This window comes from Elephas maximus, chromosome 19 (genome assembly GCF_024166365.1).
Source record: "Elephas maximus indicus isolate mEleMax1 chromosome 19, mEleMax1 primary haplotype, whole genome shotgun sequence".
Classification (NCBI taxonomy): domain Eukaryota; kingdom Metazoa; phylum Chordata; class Mammalia; order Proboscidea; family Elephantidae; genus Elephas; species Elephas maximus.
The window spans coordinates 59379487-59397616 of NC_064837.1; the positions used below are offsets into that span (position 1 = coordinate 59379487).

Sequence of the window (18130 nt, forward strand, 5' to 3'; positions counted from 1 at the left end):
AATTCTGTTTTAATTTTCTCTGTAGCACTTATAGTTTGCTAATATTATATTCTACCACTTGTCTGTCAGTTTGCCATGCTGTAGTGGCTTGCTTGTTGCTGTGATGCTGGAGTCTATGCCACCAGTATTTCAAATACCAGCAGAGTCACTTATGGTGGACACGTTTCAGCGGGGCTTCCGGACTAAAACAGACTAGGAAGAAGGACCTGGCAGTCTACTTCCGAAAAAAATTGACTGGGGAAAACCTCATGAATAGCAGCAGAGCATTGTCTGATAAAGTGCCAGAAGATGAGCCTCAGATGTTGGAAGGCATTCAAAATATGACTACGGAAGAGCTGCCTTCACAAAGTAGAGTCGACCTTAATGCCGTGAAAGAAGTCAAGCTTTCAAGACCTTTATTTGCTGATGTGGTATGACTCAAAATGAGAAGAAACAGCTGCAAACATCCGTTAATAATCAGAACATATAAGGTACAAAATACAAATCTAGGAAAATTGGAATTTGTCAAAAATAAATGGAACATAAAGGTCAATATCATAGGCATTACTGAGGTGAAATGAACTGGTGTTGGCCGTTTTGAATCGGACAGCCCTATGGTCAACTACGCCTGGAATGACAACTTAAAGAGGAATGGTGACATGCTCATCATCGAAAAGAACATTCCAAGATCTATCCTGAAGTACAACTCTATCAGTGATAGAATAATATCCATATTTCCACAAGGGAGCCCTGATGGCACAGTGATTAAGACTTCAGCTGCTAACCAGCTGCTCCTTAGAAACCCTATGGAACAGTTCTACTCTGTCCTACAGGGTCACTATGAGTTGGAATCAACTCAACGCAAGGGGTTACAAAGACGACCAGTTAATACAACTATTATTCAAATTTACACCACAACCACTAAGTCCAAAAATGAAGAAACTGAAGATTTTTACCAACTTCTGCAATCTGAAATTGATCTAACATGCAATAAAAATGCATTGATAATTATTGGTGATTGGAATGTGAAAGTTGTCCATTCAAAGAAGAAGGTTCAGTAGCTGGAAAATACGGCCTTAGAGATAGAAATGACACCAGAGATTGCATGAGAGAATTTTGAAAGACCAGTGACTTATTCATTGCACATGCCAGTTTTCAACAACATAAACTGGGACTATACAAGTACACCTCGCCAGAAGGAATACGCAGGAATCAAATTTATTAAATCTGTGGAAAGAGACCCTGGAAAACTTCAATATCATCAGTCACAACAAGGCCAAGGGCCGACTATGAAACAGAACATCAAACGTTCATATGCAAGTTCAAGTTGAAGCTGAAGAAAATTAAAACAAGCCCATGAGAACCAAAGTACAACCCTGAGTATATCTCACCTGAATTTAGAGACCATCTCAACAATAGCTTTAACACATTGAACACTAATGACAGAAGACCAGATGAACTGTGGGATGACATCAGGACATCATAAATAAAGAAAGCAAAAGATCATTAAAAAAACAGGAAAGGAAAGGCCAAAATGGATGTCAGAAGAGAATGTGAAACTTGCTCTTAAACACAGAGCAGCTAAAGCTAGTGGAAGAAACGATGAAGTAAAAGCTGAACAGAAGATTTCAAAGGGCTGTTCAAGAAGACAAAGTATTACAATGAAACATGCAAAGACCTGGAGTTAGAAAACCAAAAGGGAAGAACACACTTGGCATTTCTCCAGCTGTTAAGGACTGCAGAAAAAATTCAAGCTTCAAGTTTCAGTGTTGAAGGATTCTATGGGCAAAAGATTCAACACCATGGGAAGCATCAAGAGCAAATGGAAGGAATACACAGAGTCACTGTACCAAAAACAATTGGTTGACATCTCAACCATTTCAGGAGGTAGCATATGATCAAGAACAGATGATATTAAAGGAAAAAGTCCAAGCTGCACTGAAGGCATTGGTGAAAAATAAGGCTCTAGAAACTGACAGAATACAAATTGAGATGTTTCAACAAACCGATGCAGAGCTAGAGGTGCTCACTCATCTATACTAAGAAATTTGGAAGACAGCTACCTGGCCAACAAACTCGAAGAGATCTGTATTAGAGCTCATCCCAAAGAAAGGTGATCCAACAGAATGAGGAAATTATCGAACAATATCAATGCTACAAGCAAGCAAAATTTTGCTGACAATAATTCAAAATCAGTTGCAGAGTACAACAAGGAACTGCTAGAAATTCAAGCTGGATTCAGAAGAGAATGTGGAATGAGGAATATGGTTACTGATGTCAGATGGATCTTCGCTGAAAGCAGAGAATACCTCAGAGATGTCTTCCTGTGTTTTATTGACTATGCAAAGACTGTGTTGTTCATAACAAATTATGGACAATATTGTGAAGAAAGGGAATTCCAGGACAGTTAATTGTGCTCATGTGGAAGCTGTACATAGACCAAGAGGCAGTCGTTCGAACAGAAAAAGGGGATACTGCTACTGTGTGGAATAAAATCAGGAAAGGTGTGCATCAGGGTTGTAAACTTTTGTCATACTTATTCAGTCTGTATACTGAGCAAATAATCCAAGAAGTCGGAATATATGAGACAAATGTGACATCAGGATTGGAGGAAGACTCATTAACAAACTGTATTATGCAGCTGACACAACGTTGCTTGCTGAAAGTGAAGAGGACTTGAAGCACTTACCGATAAAGATCAAAGACCACTATCTTCAGTATGGATTACGCCTCGACATATAGAAAACAAAAATCCTCACAACTGGAGCAACAAGCAACATCATGATAAATAGAGAAAAGATTGAAGTTGTCGAGGATTTCATTTTACTTGGATTGACAATCAACACCCATGGAAGCAGCAGTCAAGAAATCAAATGACGTATTGCATTGGGTACATCTGCAAAAACCAAAGGTGTCACTTTGAAGACTAAGGTGTACCTGACCCAAGCCATGGTGTTTTCAGTCGCCTCATATGGACAATGAATAAGGAAGACCGAAGAAGAGTTGATGCCTTTGAATTAGGGTGTTGGTGAAGAATACCGAATACGCCATAGACTGGCAGAAGAGTGAACACTCTGTCTTGGAAGAAATACAACCAGAATGCTCCTTAGAAGCAAGGATGGAAGACTTTGATTGCTGTGCTTTGGACATGTTATCAAGAGGGACCAGGCCCTAGAGAACATCATGCTTAGTAAAATAGAAGGTCAGTGAAAGAGAGGAAGACCCTCAATAAGATGCACTGATACAGTGGCTATAATGATGGGCTCATGGGCACAGCAATGACTGTGAGAATGGTGCAGGACCGGGCAGTGTTTTGTTCTGTTGCATGTAGGGTTGCTATGACTGGACGACACCTAACAACAGCAACGATATTATAGTACATATGCATTGTCTGTTCCATGAGGATCTATTTTTACCTGATTCTTCAATAGCTGATTTTCCTTCTAGTTTCAAGAACACTTCATTCAAAGTTGTCATGGAAACGCCATAATTCTCAATGCCCTGGTTAGAACATCTATCAAGATCCCTGTAAAGGTCTAAAAGTAGGCACAAAAATAGATTAAAATAATATAATTTATAACAAAGTTGGTAATAACTATACTTTGTCAAAAATAGGCTAAATGTGATAGGCTAAATGCATTCATCATAAACAAAACTGTGATACAAATTCCCCTTGTTTCTAAAATGATCTGTACAATTTGTTAATTTCCATGTCTTTCTTGTATAAAAGTCCATTTATTTTTTCATTCTTAGAAAACTGTGTATATATATACATGTATAAATTCTTTGAAAACATTGTATTATATTTTATGTAATGTGTTTTAAAACTTTTAATGCTGTTAAATTATGGGGATTGTTTAATTCTAAGCCCCCATTAGTTAAAGGATATTTTCCAGAGAATAGAGATTTGTGTTTTCACGTTAAAGATAACGGCTAAGCAACAATAATGATAAAAAACAAAAGAACTAAAGTTTATACAAATATTTAAGTGCCACAAAATCTTCCCTCGTTTGTAAAAATAAAATAAAAATCAAAGGAAAGAACAAATTATTATGTTACTTTGCACACTGGAGGCCTTCTCTCTTTCTCCTAGCTCTGACCATGGTATAAAAATTACATAAGAGCCTTAAGAGAGAGTAGGTCCTTTTGAAGGATTATGGGGCCTTTTTGACATATTTTGGGAATAATTCTTGGGAAGTTCAGGAAAACTGAAAGTAGGATAAAGGATAAACTAATACAAATATTGGAAGAGAAAAAGAGAAGATGAATTCATGCTCACTATTTATTTATTTTTTTTATTTATTAAGTTCTTAAATTCACCTAAGTACTGGCTCTTCTTCAATCTTCCTCTAAATTGTTCATCCCTTTTGAAATTCATTTCATAAGCAATCAGGAAACACTTTGCTTTGTGGTCTTCATAAAGATTTCAATTTTATAAGTGATATGTATCTCAAATGTACTGTGAATGCATCTAGGTTTACCATTATTTCACTGATTCTAAGATAATTAAGTTTCATCAATTTTGAACACAAATGATATAAGGATGTATCATATGAAATGGTAGGCCATATTTTAAATGGCAGCATTGCTTCTTTCTGTTTCTTTCTTAGGGGCACATCCTATAGTTGAGAGTGGCTTAGGCTTGAAAATACCATATGTGCTACATGTTTGGTATTATTCCAGGAGCATTACTTATATTTAATATTTGAATAATAAATTTAAATACATTAACTCATTTAATCCTCATAGCAATGCTATAAAGTTGGTACTATTACTATCTCCATTTTTACAAACTAGGAAACTGAGGAACAGAAGAGTGACGTAACTTATCCAGCATTGCAGAGCTCATAATGGCACAGCTGGGATTTGAATCTAGGCCGTCCATTCCAGTGTCTGAGCATTCAACCACTGCATTTCATTGTCTGGTGCTGTGTTTCTTTTTTAAACATGAATCTACCAGCTTCTCCACAGGAGAAAGATGTGGCAGTCTACTTCCATAAAGATGACAGCCTTAGAAACCCTATTGGGCAGTTCTACTCTGTCCTATAGGGTTGCTACGAGTCGGAATTAACTTGACAGCAGTGGGTCTGTGGAAACTGACAGCAACAACATGGCAGACTTATTGATTCAAGCATGCAGAGTGGTTCCAGAGTCCTCCATTAAGAGTTGAAAAATTCCTTGAACTCAATAAATCTACACTCTAAAAAGGAAAAAAAAAAAATCTACCTTAAGACTCTTGGATATGAAACAGCGCATTGGAAGACCTGATAGAAAAGTGGTAAAGGCAATGATCCTCAAGGCTTTTATGTTTCCACCTCAATTAGGAATTCTAGAATGTTCACCAGCATACAGTCAGGCACAATTACTCTTGATTTACTTAAATGATAATATTACGTGATGGTGTTTATAAAACATTCTACATATTGTGTATACCATTCCTACAGCTCCCTGTCAACAGTCTGCTGTTGTTTGCTCAGATCTCTTTCTGCTCTGGCTGTACTCTCTCATTCACTCCTGAGGCAAATTCCCCAAACGTTCCTCTTAATTCTACATCTTGGGACTTTTAGCAGATTTAACATCTTCATGCTACAGTTTATATGTAACTGATGTGGGGATAATACCAGAGGCTAATATTACAACAAGGAGGCCTGGTGGTGCAATGGTTAAGCGCTCAGCTGCAAACTGAAAGGTCAGTGGTTCAAACCTACCCCTGGTTGTGTGGGAGAAAAGACCTGGCCATCTGCTTCCATAAAGATTACAGTCTAGGAAACCCTATGGGGCAGTTCTTCTCCATCATATAGGCTCGCTTTATGAGTCAGAATCGACTCCATAGCACAGAGCAACATATATTAGAACTGACCTTATGGTTAAGAATATTAAATGTGTTAAAGCACAGTTCCATATACCTAGCAAGTTTTAAAATATTAAATATTAGTCACCTTTAATGTTAGTAACGTGTTTCTCAAATCATTCTGTGGTCTCCACATTCTGTTACCTGGAAATTTGTTTGTCCTTTCCAAAGGCAAAACGTATACAAGCTTTTCCTCACTTTGTGCTGTTAATTTGGCATCGGGGATGTGATGTTTAATGAGTGACGTAATGCCCTCTGGATCACACATTTCATTCAGGTGCAAACTGGAATTGAAAACGGGTAGGTTAGCCAACAAGTGGAAACTACCCAAGTGCACATCAATGGATGAATGTATAAACAAATTGTGGTATGGACTATTACTGGGCCATAAAAAGGAATGAAGGGCCCATACGTGCTATGACATGGATGAACCTTGAAAACATTATGCTAAGGGAAAGAAGCCAGATACAATAGGTCACAGATTCCACTCATATGAAAATGTCCAGAATAGGAAAATCGGTAGAGATAGAAAGTAAATTGGTGGTGACCAGGAGCTGGGGGGAGGGAAGGGAGAGTAGGGAGTGACTGCTTAATGGGTATTGGGTTGATTTGCTGTGATGGAAATGCTTGGAACTAGATAGAGGTTGACGGCTGCACAATATTGTGTGTGTATTAAATGCCACTGAATTGTACATCTTAAAATGGTTAATTTCATGTTATGTAAATTTCACCTCAATAAAAAAAGTTAAATAGTAAGTTAAAGTTATTTTTATCCAACAGTATTTCTAAAAAAATAATTTCCTAACTATGTGGTATGTAGAGCCCTGGTGGCTCAGTGCTTAAGAGCTTAGCTGTTAATCAAAAAAGTTCTGCAGTTCAAATCCACCAGCAGCTCCCTGGAAGCCTTATGGGGCAGTTCCACCATGACCTATAGGGTCAGTATGAGTTGGAATCGACTCGACAGCAACAGTTTCTTTGTTTGTTTGTTTATGTGGCATATGTCTATCATCTCATTAATATTTATGAGACAAAATATGTATAATATACTGGAAGAAGCAATTCATAAAAATACTATTATGGTCCAAACTGTATAATCTATACAAGGTGGCAGAGAAATTACTATCAGGGATAATTAGAGACAGATGAGGTGACGGAAGGGCTATTATTTGGAGAAGAGAGATCTTATCCAGATTTCATCTGGGGTGAGGTGGGGGGAATGCCCAAATTTTTATCAGTTTATTCAAAAACTTGACTTTGAATTCTGCCTTTCCACTGCTGTGTAAGTTCTGCAAAAACTAGGACTTGAACATGGTAAAACAAAAATGGAGATAATTTGGTTCAGTCATTAGGAACATGGGCTTAATGTCAAACTGATCCAGGTTCTAGAATTTAGACAAGTTGTTTGATGTCCCGAAGCATCAGTTTCCTCATCTGTGAGGTGAAATAATAGCCATCTCTCAAGGGAATTCTGAAGATAGAAAGAAAAAAGTATGTATGAATTAGCACAGGGCCTTGCACTAAGTAAACCCTCAATAAATGTTAGCTCTTTTTTTCACTCCTTTTTTTAACCCAAAATCATTCATATCAAAGCTGGTCTGTCTTTTTGATGAGAAGGTATAAAGTTTCCGAGGAAATCATTGGATTTTAAGAAACTCCGTTATTAGCCACATCCATTGAAATGTACTGAGAGCATTACAACGGCTTTGATGGCACAAATCTAAAAAATCAATTTTAGAAAAAAAAACTATCCTGTGCTTACAAAGCCCTGTGCTAAGCACTGTCAAGGATACCAAATGGGAAGAATGCAATCCCTTCCTTCAAGGAGCTTCTAACATAACTGTAAAGTATAGCAGCAGAGTACAGAAGTGAGGGAGAGGGAAGATGAGTTAAAGCAATCGAGCCCTTGGCACCCTACCAGGTATTCACTCATTCAATATTTTATAGCCTTCTCCACAAAGTAGGTATTATTACCCCCGTTCTATAAAGGAAGTTACTGAGGATCAACGAAGTTAATGAAGTTGCTCATGAGAGAAAGATGTGGCGATCTGCTTCCATAAAGATTACAGCCTCGGAAATCCCGTGGGGCAGTTCTACTCTGTCCTATAGGGTTGCTATGAGTTGGAATTTACTCGATGGCACACAATGACAACTAAGGCAAAAATTTAAAAGAATGCTTTTAGAGTTGCAGCAATGAGGGAGCTCACTGAAAAGCTCAAAAAAGACCTTCAAGAACGGATACGATTTGAACATGGTCAAATGAGTTGGAGGAAGATACCTTAGACAGAAGTCCTACCCCAGCTAGAAACGGGAGAACTAAGCCACAGAACACACCTAGAGAACAGTGAGTGGTTTGTTTTAGTTGGAGGACATTGATTCAGTTGGGTTGTAACAAGCAATAATGATGAAACGGGAGATTTGAGCAGGTTAGGCACTCTGAGTAAGTAAGGGGGAGATCCATTCAACCACTGGGAATGATGTGCTTTGAATTATATTCTTAGAAATAAGAAAATTATAAAGGGAAGAATACAAAGTGGTACACATCACAAATGTAATCTTAGTCCCAAGACTCTGCCACTCACAAACAATACCTTCTTCTTAGAGTTATTTGGAAGGTTGAATATAATAGTATAAATTTCTCAATAAAAATGTCTTACCAAGTACCTAAAACATAATCAACACTTAAGTGATAAATCAAAACCAAGCCCGTTGCTGTCGAGTCAATTCTGACTTACAGCGACCCTATAGGATGGAGTAGAACTGCCGGGCAGGGTTTCCAACGAGCGGCTGGTGGATTTGAGCTTTTGGTTAGCAGCCAAGCTCTTAACCACTGCGCCACCAGGTCTCCTAATAAGTGATAGACATTATTTAATAATGATAATAATTATCAGGAAGAGAAAGAGGCAGGAAAGAATGGAATGGTGGAAAGAACGAAGTCAGGAGGACCAGAGAGAAAACTACTGAAACAATCAAGGTGAACAAAAACAAAGCAAGGGTTGTTGTTATTGTTAGGTGCCATCTAGTCGATTCTGACTCATAATGACCCTATGTACAACAGAACAAAACACTGCCCATTCCTGCACCATCCTCATAATCATAGTTACACTTGAGCCCATTGTTGAGGAACTGTGTCGATCCATCTCATTGAGGGCCTTCCTCTTTTTCTCTGATCCTTTACTTTACCAAGCATGATGTCCTTCTCCAGGGACTGGTTCCTCCTGATAACATGACCAAAGTGTGTAAGACATAGTCTCACCATCAGTGCTTCTAAGGAACATCCTAGGTATACTTCTTTCAAGACAGATTTGTTCATTCTTTTGGCAGGCCATGGTAAATTCAATATTCTTCACCAACACCACAATTCAAAGGCGTCAATTCTTCTTCGGTCTCCCTTATGCATTATCCAGCTTTCGCATGCATATAAGATTGAAAACACCATGGCTTGGATCAGGCAAAACTTAGTCTTCCAGGTGACATCTTTGCTTTTCAAGAGTTTAAAGAGGTCTTTTGTAGCAGATTTCCCAATGCAATAATATCTTAAATTGTTCTTAGCAAGCGACATGTTGTAAAAATATTTTCCAAAAATTTTAATTAAATTTAGTCTAATCATCTTTATATTGTCATCGTATACACACTCACCTATTCTAAATTCTGTCTAAAAAAGAGAGGAGTTATAGCTTAGTTGTAGCACAGTTATCTTGAAACGAACATAGTTGTATGGCCTACTTTGACAGGCTAATACTGATATCACAGGTTTCCAACATTTCCAACATGTTCCAAAGTGTCTTCGACATTAAGGGCTGTACCTTAAATGGTAGCCAATGCCCCATTTCTTCTTCAGGAATAGAGAAGAGCCTGCACATTTCAGGCTCCCATTGGATATGAACACCTTCCGATCTAAGTAGAAAGTATAAACAAGAAATTGTAGTAAGGAGCTATTCCTTCACTATTTATAAAAGGCAGAGCAGATTCATTACTAAACAATATATTTTAGGAACATGACTCAATAAAATGCATGCATTCTACCTCCAGTTGTATGTAAGCCACTTTCTTTGCCATGCAAAAACTAAAATGGTTAAAATATGTTAGTTTATTGTCTAGTAGGGAGTCCCTGTGCGGTGCAAACGGTTAATGCATTTGGCTGCTAACCACACGGTCGGAAGTTTGAGTCCACCCAGAGGGACCTCGGAAGAAAGTCTTAATGACCTGCTTCTGAAAAATCAGTCACTGAAAACCTTATAGAGCATAGTTCCTTTTTGACACACATGGGGCCACCATGAGTCAGAATCAGTGTATATTTTTTAAAATTAGCATGCATCAAAAGGATTTAATTGTTTTAAATTATCTGACATCTAAAATGAACAAAACTTAATATCTCCTTGAGAATATGGCATATATTTTACAATCGCTGGGTTGCCTTGCAATGGAATCAGAATACTTCCATGGGATAGAGCACTTTGGGATGCAGACGCTCAAATGGGTGGGAACAAGATTCTCCCGTCTTGGTGCAAGGCACTCAGCAGGGAAATGTGTGGACATATCTATGCATATCCCACATGTGCCCCTAATTCCTCACTAAGATACATGGAAGAAAACCAACAATCACCAGCCAGGATGTCAGCCTCATCCATGAACTGGGTGCTGAAGAGGATTACGTGATCTGATTTTCGCTCCTTCAGGAGGTTCCATATTCTGTGCCTTGAAAGGGGATCCAATCCAGCAGTCGGTTCATCCAATAATAAAATCTGCACAGTGGGAAAGCACATAAAATAACTTTCCTCTTTGGGGCAATATTCCTTTAAAAAGTAATCAATTTATAAGAGTATTTGGGAGAAATATTTCAGTACTGAATGCTTCACTGTAAAAGTTCTCCTATATCTATCATTTGTGAATTTTGATCTAAAACAATATTCTTGTAGTCTTCGATCTGATTTCACCAGCGATTTTAGTCCTACTTACCTGAGGATCTCCTAAAATGGCAATCCCAAAGGTTAGTTTTCTTTTTTGTCTACCACTTAAATTTTGAGCAAGGATGTCTTGAGTATTTTCCATCTCCAAGTCCAGTAAAACTCGTCGTACCTAATGGAATAAAAAACGCTTGGTCCAAACCCCTTAAATGTTCATTTTTAAAACACTGTCATTTGGCCCTTTTACTTTACAAAAGGACTTTTTGCCTAGCCTTTAGACAACGAATCATGTAGAAATTATTTAACACAAATACTTAAGAATTTTCTAGACAAAGAATTTCATTTTCATGGTTTGGCGACTTCTAAAAAAAAAAATTTTTTTTAACGTCTTCATGTACCTCTCTATCCACTTCCTGTGGCTGAATGCCTCTTATTTTTGCAAACAGCCTGAGATTTTCTTTCACTGTGAGAATGCCAAAGTGCACGTTGGATTGTGGACACACTCCAGTCAGCTTGATGACGCTTTCCAAGTCAGCCATTTCTGAAAGTGTGCGATTATAGATGGTGACGGAACCTGTATGCAGAAGGGAGAGTTAGCATCAGGATGATGCATCAAGCTTCATTTAAGACGTTTTAAAATGGAAAATAATTTAAGTCAATCACCAGATTTGTTTAAATATATTTGCCAGTAATGAATACACAACTGACCAATTAAAAACTTCAAAGTAACGTTCACAATAACATCTGTTTCAGCTGGAATACTATTTAGTAACCTAAGAAGCATAAAGCTATGCTAAAATTAAACAATTCCCACATAAGCCTGGACCACCCTCCGAGACTTCTAAGTGTTTTATCATTAACTGCACTCCTGCAAACCAATCTCATTAATCCCTCAAGATGCCCCTTCTAGCTTCCCAAGGACCATGCTCACTTTGAAGTAACAGGCGGTAGATATGTATCCTAAAAGTTTCTTTTCCCCAAGACCTGTATCTCTAGGTCCGTGTGGCTTGTTCTTCTGCACTACTGCATAACCTTCAAAGAACCAACTGTGCCTTCTTTTATCACAAGATTGTAAGTGGCATAGAAACAAAAAAACGTGTTGCAATACTCGCAGCAGTTTCTCTAAAACTGACTGTCCATTTGCAAATCGCTCCCTCTCTCACTCTTAATGAATAGTCGATGTCTTTAATTGCCAAAGTCTTACTGTTTTTAACAGCTAGTATCATGAAATATTTAAATCACGAACAACATTTTCCCACAGAAGGAGAATTATATAAAAGAATAACTTAAAGAAATTCCTCAAACTTCTGTCGTAAATACCTGGGGATGATTAATAGTTAATGGAAATGAACTGTTGATTGGTTTGCCCCTGTACTTGTCTTTGGATCATTAGTCTCTCACCTGATGTTGGAACCGAGAGCCCACTGAGCACATTTAACAGCGTGGTTTTTCCAGCTCCACTGTGACCAAGGAAGGCAGTGATCTGGCCTTCATATACATCAAATGTCAGACCTGGCATTATTTAAAAAAAAAATTATATATATATATACACACACATACACATAGACATACTTAAAACTTACTAGCTTTACGTTCTCTGAAACTTTTATAATGTCTTACAGTATGAATATCTTTGGCTAGCAATAGTCAACATAAAATCCATCTCAAAATTCCTTCTTTTAAAATTGTACCTCATGTGATACACACTTTAACAGTTGTACATCGCCTATGTGATTAACAATTTATTGGATAAAAGAGGTTTTATCTTAAAAGACAGACCTTAATAAAGATAGTTTTAGAATTAGAGGATATTATGAGCTGACAGTAAAAGAATTTCAGGGAGCTATCATGTATCTTTCAAACCCATAAGTTTCCGAATGGTACCCCTGATTTTCTAAATTTCTTACATGGGTTTTAACTTACTTGAAAGGAAACGTAATGAGTTCAAAGAAAACATAGCCATATTATCTGGAAATCTGTTCTTAATCCTTACCAAGCCACTCTACAGTGAGGTTGTTAGGTTGTTGTTCGGTGCCATCTAGTTGATTTCAACTCATAGCGACCCTATGAACAACAGAACAAAACACTGCCCGGTCCTGCGCCATCCTCACAATTGTTGCTATGCTAGAGCCCATTGTTGCGGCCCCTGTGTCAATCCATCTCCTTGAAGGTCTTCCTCTTTTTCACTGACTCTCTACTTTACCAAATATGATGTCCTTCTGCAGGGACTAGTCCCTCCTGATAACATGTCCAAAGTACGTGAGACATAGTCTTGCCATCCTTGCTTTTAAGGAGCATTCTGGTTGTATTTCTTCCAAGAGAGATTTGTTCATTCTTTTGGCATTCCATGGTAAATTCAACATTCTTTGCCAACACCACAATTTGAAAGGTGTCAATTCTTCTTCGGTTTTCCTTATTTATTGTCAAGCTTTAGCATGCATATGAGGCAATTGAAAACATCATGGCTTGGGTCAGGCACACCTTAGTCCTCAACACTTTAAAGAGGTCTTTTGCAGCAGATTTGCCCAATGCAATGCTTCTTTTGATTTCTTGATTGCTGCTTCCATGGGTGTTGATTGTGGATCCAAGTAAAATGAAATCCTTGACAACTTCAAACTTTTCTCCATTTATCATGACTTTGCTTATTGGTCCAGTTGTGAGGATTTTTATTTTCTTTATGTTGAAGTAAAATCCATACTGAAGGCTGTGGTCTTTGATCTTCATCAGGAAGTACTTCAAATCCTCTTCACTCTCAGCAAACAAAGTGATGTTATCTGCACAACGCAGGTTGTTAATGAGCCTTCCTCCAATCCTGATGCCCCATTCTTCTTCATATAGTCCAGCTTCTTGGATTATTTACTTGGCATACAGATTGAACAGGTATGGTGAAAGCGTATACAACCTGGACACATACCTTTCCTGACTTTCAACCATGTAGCATCCCCTTGTTCTGTTTGAACGACTGCCTCTTGATCCATGTACAGATTTCTCAAGAGTGCAATTAAGTGTTCCAGAATTCCCATTCTCTGCAATGTTCTCCATAATTTGTTATGATTCACACAGCCGAATGCCTTAGCATAGTCAATAAAACATAGGTAAACATCTTTCTGGTATTCTCTGCTTTCAACCAGAATCCATCTGACATCAGCTATGATATCCCTGGTTTCACGTCCTCTTCTAAATCTGGTTTGAATTTCTGGCAGTTCCCTCTGGATAGAGTGGTGCAGCCACTTTTGAATGATCTTCAGCAAAATTTTGCTTGCATGTGATATTAATGATATTGTTTGATAATTTCCGCATTCGGTTGGATCACCTTCCTTGGGAATAGGCATAAATATGGATCTTTTCCAGTTGGTTGGCCAGGTACCTGTCTTCCAAATTTCTTGGCATAGACGAGTGAACACTTTCAGTGCTACATTCCTTTGCTGAAACATCTCAATTGGTATTCCATCAATTCCCTGAACTTTGTTTTTTGCCAATGGCTTTATTGCAGCTTGGACTTTCACATGAGTACCATCGGTTCCTGATCATATGTTACCTCCTGAAATGGTTCAATGTCGACAAATTCTTTTTGGTATAGTGACTCTGTGTATTTCTTCCATCTTTTTTTTTTTTGGTACTTCCTGAATCATTTAACATTTTCCCCATAGAATCCTTCAGTATTGCAACTCGAGGCTTGAATTTTTTCTTCAGGTCTTTCAGCTTTAGAAATGCTGAGTGTGTTTTTCCCTTGTGGTTTTCTATCTCCAGCTCTTTGCACGTGTCATCCATAATACTTTACTTTGTCTTCTTGAGCCACGCTTTGAAATCTTCTGTTCAGCTTTTTCATCATTTTTTCCTTTTGCTTTAGCTAGTCGATGTTCAAGAGCAAGTTTCAGAGTCTCTTCTGACATCCATTTAGGTCTTTTCTTTCTCTCCTGTCTTTTTAATGACCTCTTGCTTTCTTCATGTATGATGTCCTTGATGTCATTCCACAACTCTTCTGCTCTTCGATAATTAGTTTTCAACTTGTCAAATCTATTCTTGAGATGGTCTCTAAGTTCAGATGGGATATATGCAAGGTCATACTCTGGCTTTCGTGGACTTGTTCTAATTTTCTTCAGTTTTGACTTGAACTTGCATATGAGTAATTGGTCTGATCTGCAGTCAGCCCCTGGCCTTGTTTTGACTGATGATATTGAGCTTTTCCATCATTTCTTTCCACAGATGTAGTCGATTTGATTTCTATGTTTTCCATCTGCCTAAGTCCATGTGTATAGTAAAAGGTATTTGCAATGAAGAAGTTGTTGGTCTTGCAAAATTCAAACATTCAATATCTGGCATCATTTCTATCACCAAGGTCACATTTTTCAACTACTTGTCCTTTTTTGTTTCCAACTTTGCATTCCAATCACCAGTAATTATCAGTGCATCTTGATTTCATGTTTGATCAATTTCAGACTGCAGAAATTGGTAAAAATCTTCAATTTCTTCATCTTTGGCCTTAGTGGTTGCTGTGTAAATTTGAATAATAGTCATATTAACTGGTCTTCCTTGTAGGTGTATGGATATTATCCTATCACTGACAGTATTGTGCTTCAGGATAGATCTTGAAATTTCTCTTTGACAATGAATACACTGCCATTCCTCTTCAAGTTGTTGTTCTCGGCACAGTAGACCATATGATTGTCTGATTCAGAATGACCAATACCAGTCCATTTCAGCTCACTAATGCCTAGGATATCGATCTTTATGTGTTCCATTTCATTTTGACAGTTTTCAGTTTTCCTAGATTCATACTTCGTACACTCCAAGTTTCGATTATTAATGGATGTTTGCAGCTGTTTCTTCTCATTTTGAGTTGTGCCACATCAGCAAATGAGGAATAGTCACTAAATTTAAAAGCCATCTAAAATATAATGTTATTTCTTTACCTTTCAAAGCATCTACTTTTTCATGCTTTCCTTTATATGCTTTTGTAAGATTTTTGATTCTGTAAAAAAAAAAGAAAAGAAATGTTTTGAGGAAACAGTGCAGGTGTTGGGGGGGGGAGATACATCAAGTGTTTGAGGCTAGAGGTCTTTTCCTTCACATAGGCACAGGTGACTGGCAGAAACATGTAGGACATCTCATTAAAGCAACTTGCTTAATCATCATAAATTGACGACGCTACACTATGTGGTAGCAGCTAGCCTATGGAAATATTCCCTAACGCTTCTGATAAATGGCTGAGGGAGAGAAAAACTGGAGACAAAACCAGTGGTTTGGAGATACTATGGTGGAGATAAGAAGAGGAGCTTCTTATGCTAAAAGAAAAATTATGGCTTTGGAGTCAGGCCATTCTGGGTCAGGCCCCAGTTATGCTCGGTTTACCAAGAGCTATGGACCCAAACCTCAGTGAGTTCAATTCTTCAGCAGCAAAATGGGAATGATAATATTAACAATCTCATACAGTTAACTTGTAAATAAGATAAAATGTGAACATGCACAATGCTTTAAACATGGTGAATCCCCAATGATGAGAGAGGAAGGGGAAGATAAGGAAAAGAGTGATCATGGAGAAAAAGATTTCAAATATATTAATGTATCTCGCCTACTACCACAATAAGCCAGGCCCTGTGGTAGACATTTTATTTGCATTATTTTCTTATATCATCACAACAAACAAGCAGGTAGGTATTATCCAGTTAGATGAGGAAATAACTATGAAAAAGATGGGCAGCGAGGTGAAATGGCCTTGGAATTGAGTACATACGGGTTCAAATACTGTCTTTCTTCCTAAACCATGTGAACTCAGGCGAGTTGCTTGGCTTTTCCTAGCCTGTTTGCCAGTTTTTTTTTTTTTTTTAAGGCAATAATAGATATTAGCTTGTTTTATTACTTCCTTCCATGTAAGCAACACAAATGATGGCTTTTTTTCCCATATGTTTTAACGAAATTTGGCCTTGGTGCTTAAGTAGTAGTTTCTAGATTGGGTAGGACCTACTTGCTAGCTGGTATAATAATGCATCTTAAATAACATTTTGTTTTCATCCTTTATACTGACAGGTGATTATGAGCCTGGTACAGAGTAATCCAGAGCCTTAGGGTGCCAGATGTTGGCCCCCTGGACACAGTACATGCCACAGCAGTGAAGCAGAACAGGCAGTCTTGGGTTGCCATGCCATAGATACAACCTTCTAGATAATTCCAACCATCAGCTACTTGAGAATCTCTGCTTCCAACACCGCCTCCCATTGCTGGCAGATTACTTTCCTACAGCATAGGGTTAATCTTTTTACCTATAATTCATAAATCTTCATTACCCTTCTCCTTGCCAAAGTCAAAATGCCTTCTCTTGCATTCAGGGCTTACTGTGTGACTGCTCTGCTAGCACCTGATTCTGGCCTAGGCATGGGGAAGGACACAGAAGTTAGAGCTCCAGCTTGTAGGGAGATCCCAATTCTTGAAATACAGCCCTAAGGCATCAGGAATGAGAGAATGCCACTGTTTGTTGTCTATTCATATTGGACCATGTTCTTAAAGATAATATTTAGAGGCTGTATCATAAATATTCAGAGTTAATAAAGATTAGTGAAGGAGGGGGATATGGAAAGGTTTTATTGAAGGGGTAAGCCAAGTGCAACACTGAGTAATGGGCAAAACTTGAGCAACAATCTAGGGAATTTAGGAATTTCTAGATGTTTGGAAATCAAGGTAACTGGTGTTGAATGAGACATGTATGTCACCTCAAAGGGAAGATACACATGGCACCAGCACCCTAACTCTCTGTGTTTCCTTCCTAACTCTTTGAGATATCTCTCTTTCTCCTTCTCTGCATTACCTGTTTCTTCCTCCTCATCTTACTGGACAGAGATGGAAGATGAAACAAAGTGAATTACAAGAAAAAGGGGTGAGAATAAAAAAGGAAGTGATGGCTGAGTGTATCATAAAGAGGGAGGCCAGTAGAAGGGGAAGCAAAGCATGAAGAAGAGAAACGAGATAATAAGGAGAGTAGAAACATGAAAATTGTTTATTCATGGACAGTTGTCGCTCCATTAAGTAATGTAAATGGTGAATGCAAAAAAGCAGAGTGTTATTAAGAGTGAGTATAACCCCTCATGAGTGGGGCAGTCTGGGTGTCAGGGTTTAAAGGGGCACAGAAAGAAGTCTCTACTCATATCGGTTTTTTGCTTGATTAGATCCCTGCCTCTGACCTGTTCTCCATCTGCTCTCCCATGTAATTTATTACCTGATGGCTTCTTTCCCATGGAATTCTGGCGACACTGGCTCAAAAGAGTTGTTAGACGAAGGATCAAAATCTATTTCGTTCTCAAGAGCCACGTGATTAGCCCTTTGGTGTTGAAACCAAAAAGAGGACTTCAGGAAAAACAAAGGAGAATGCCGATGTCCATATTCATCTACACAAGCAGGAGGC

The 18130-nt window shown here is 38.1% G+C and overlaps 1 protein-coding gene across 5 annotated transcripts in view; it reads right to left on the bottom strand.

Annotated features, from left to right (window-relative positions):
• ABCA9 (ATP binding cassette subfamily A member 9) overlaps nt 1-18130 on the bottom strand; it is a 78947-nt gene that overhangs the window by 36928 nt on the left and 23889 nt on the right. For all 5 annotated transcript variants that reach the window (XM_049859328.1, XM_049859327.1, XM_049859329.1 and 2 more), the window contains 9 exons: nt 17945-18113; nt 15648-15706; nt 12136-12246; nt 11133-11308; nt 10787-10906; nt 10434-10572; nt 9634-9724; nt 5975-6114; nt 3396-3515 (listed from right to left, as the gene is read on the bottom strand). In XM_049859328.1, the coding sequence (XP_049715285.1) occupies nt 3396-3515; nt 5975-6114; nt 9634-9724; nt 10434-10572; nt 10787-10906; nt 11133-11308; nt 12136-12246; nt 15648-15706; nt 17945-18113 (1125 nt within the window). The remainder of the gene's footprint in view (nt 1-3395; nt 3516-5974; nt 6115-9633; nt 9725-10433; nt 10573-10786; nt 10907-11132; nt 11309-12135; nt 12247-15647; nt 15707-17944; nt 18114-18130) is intronic.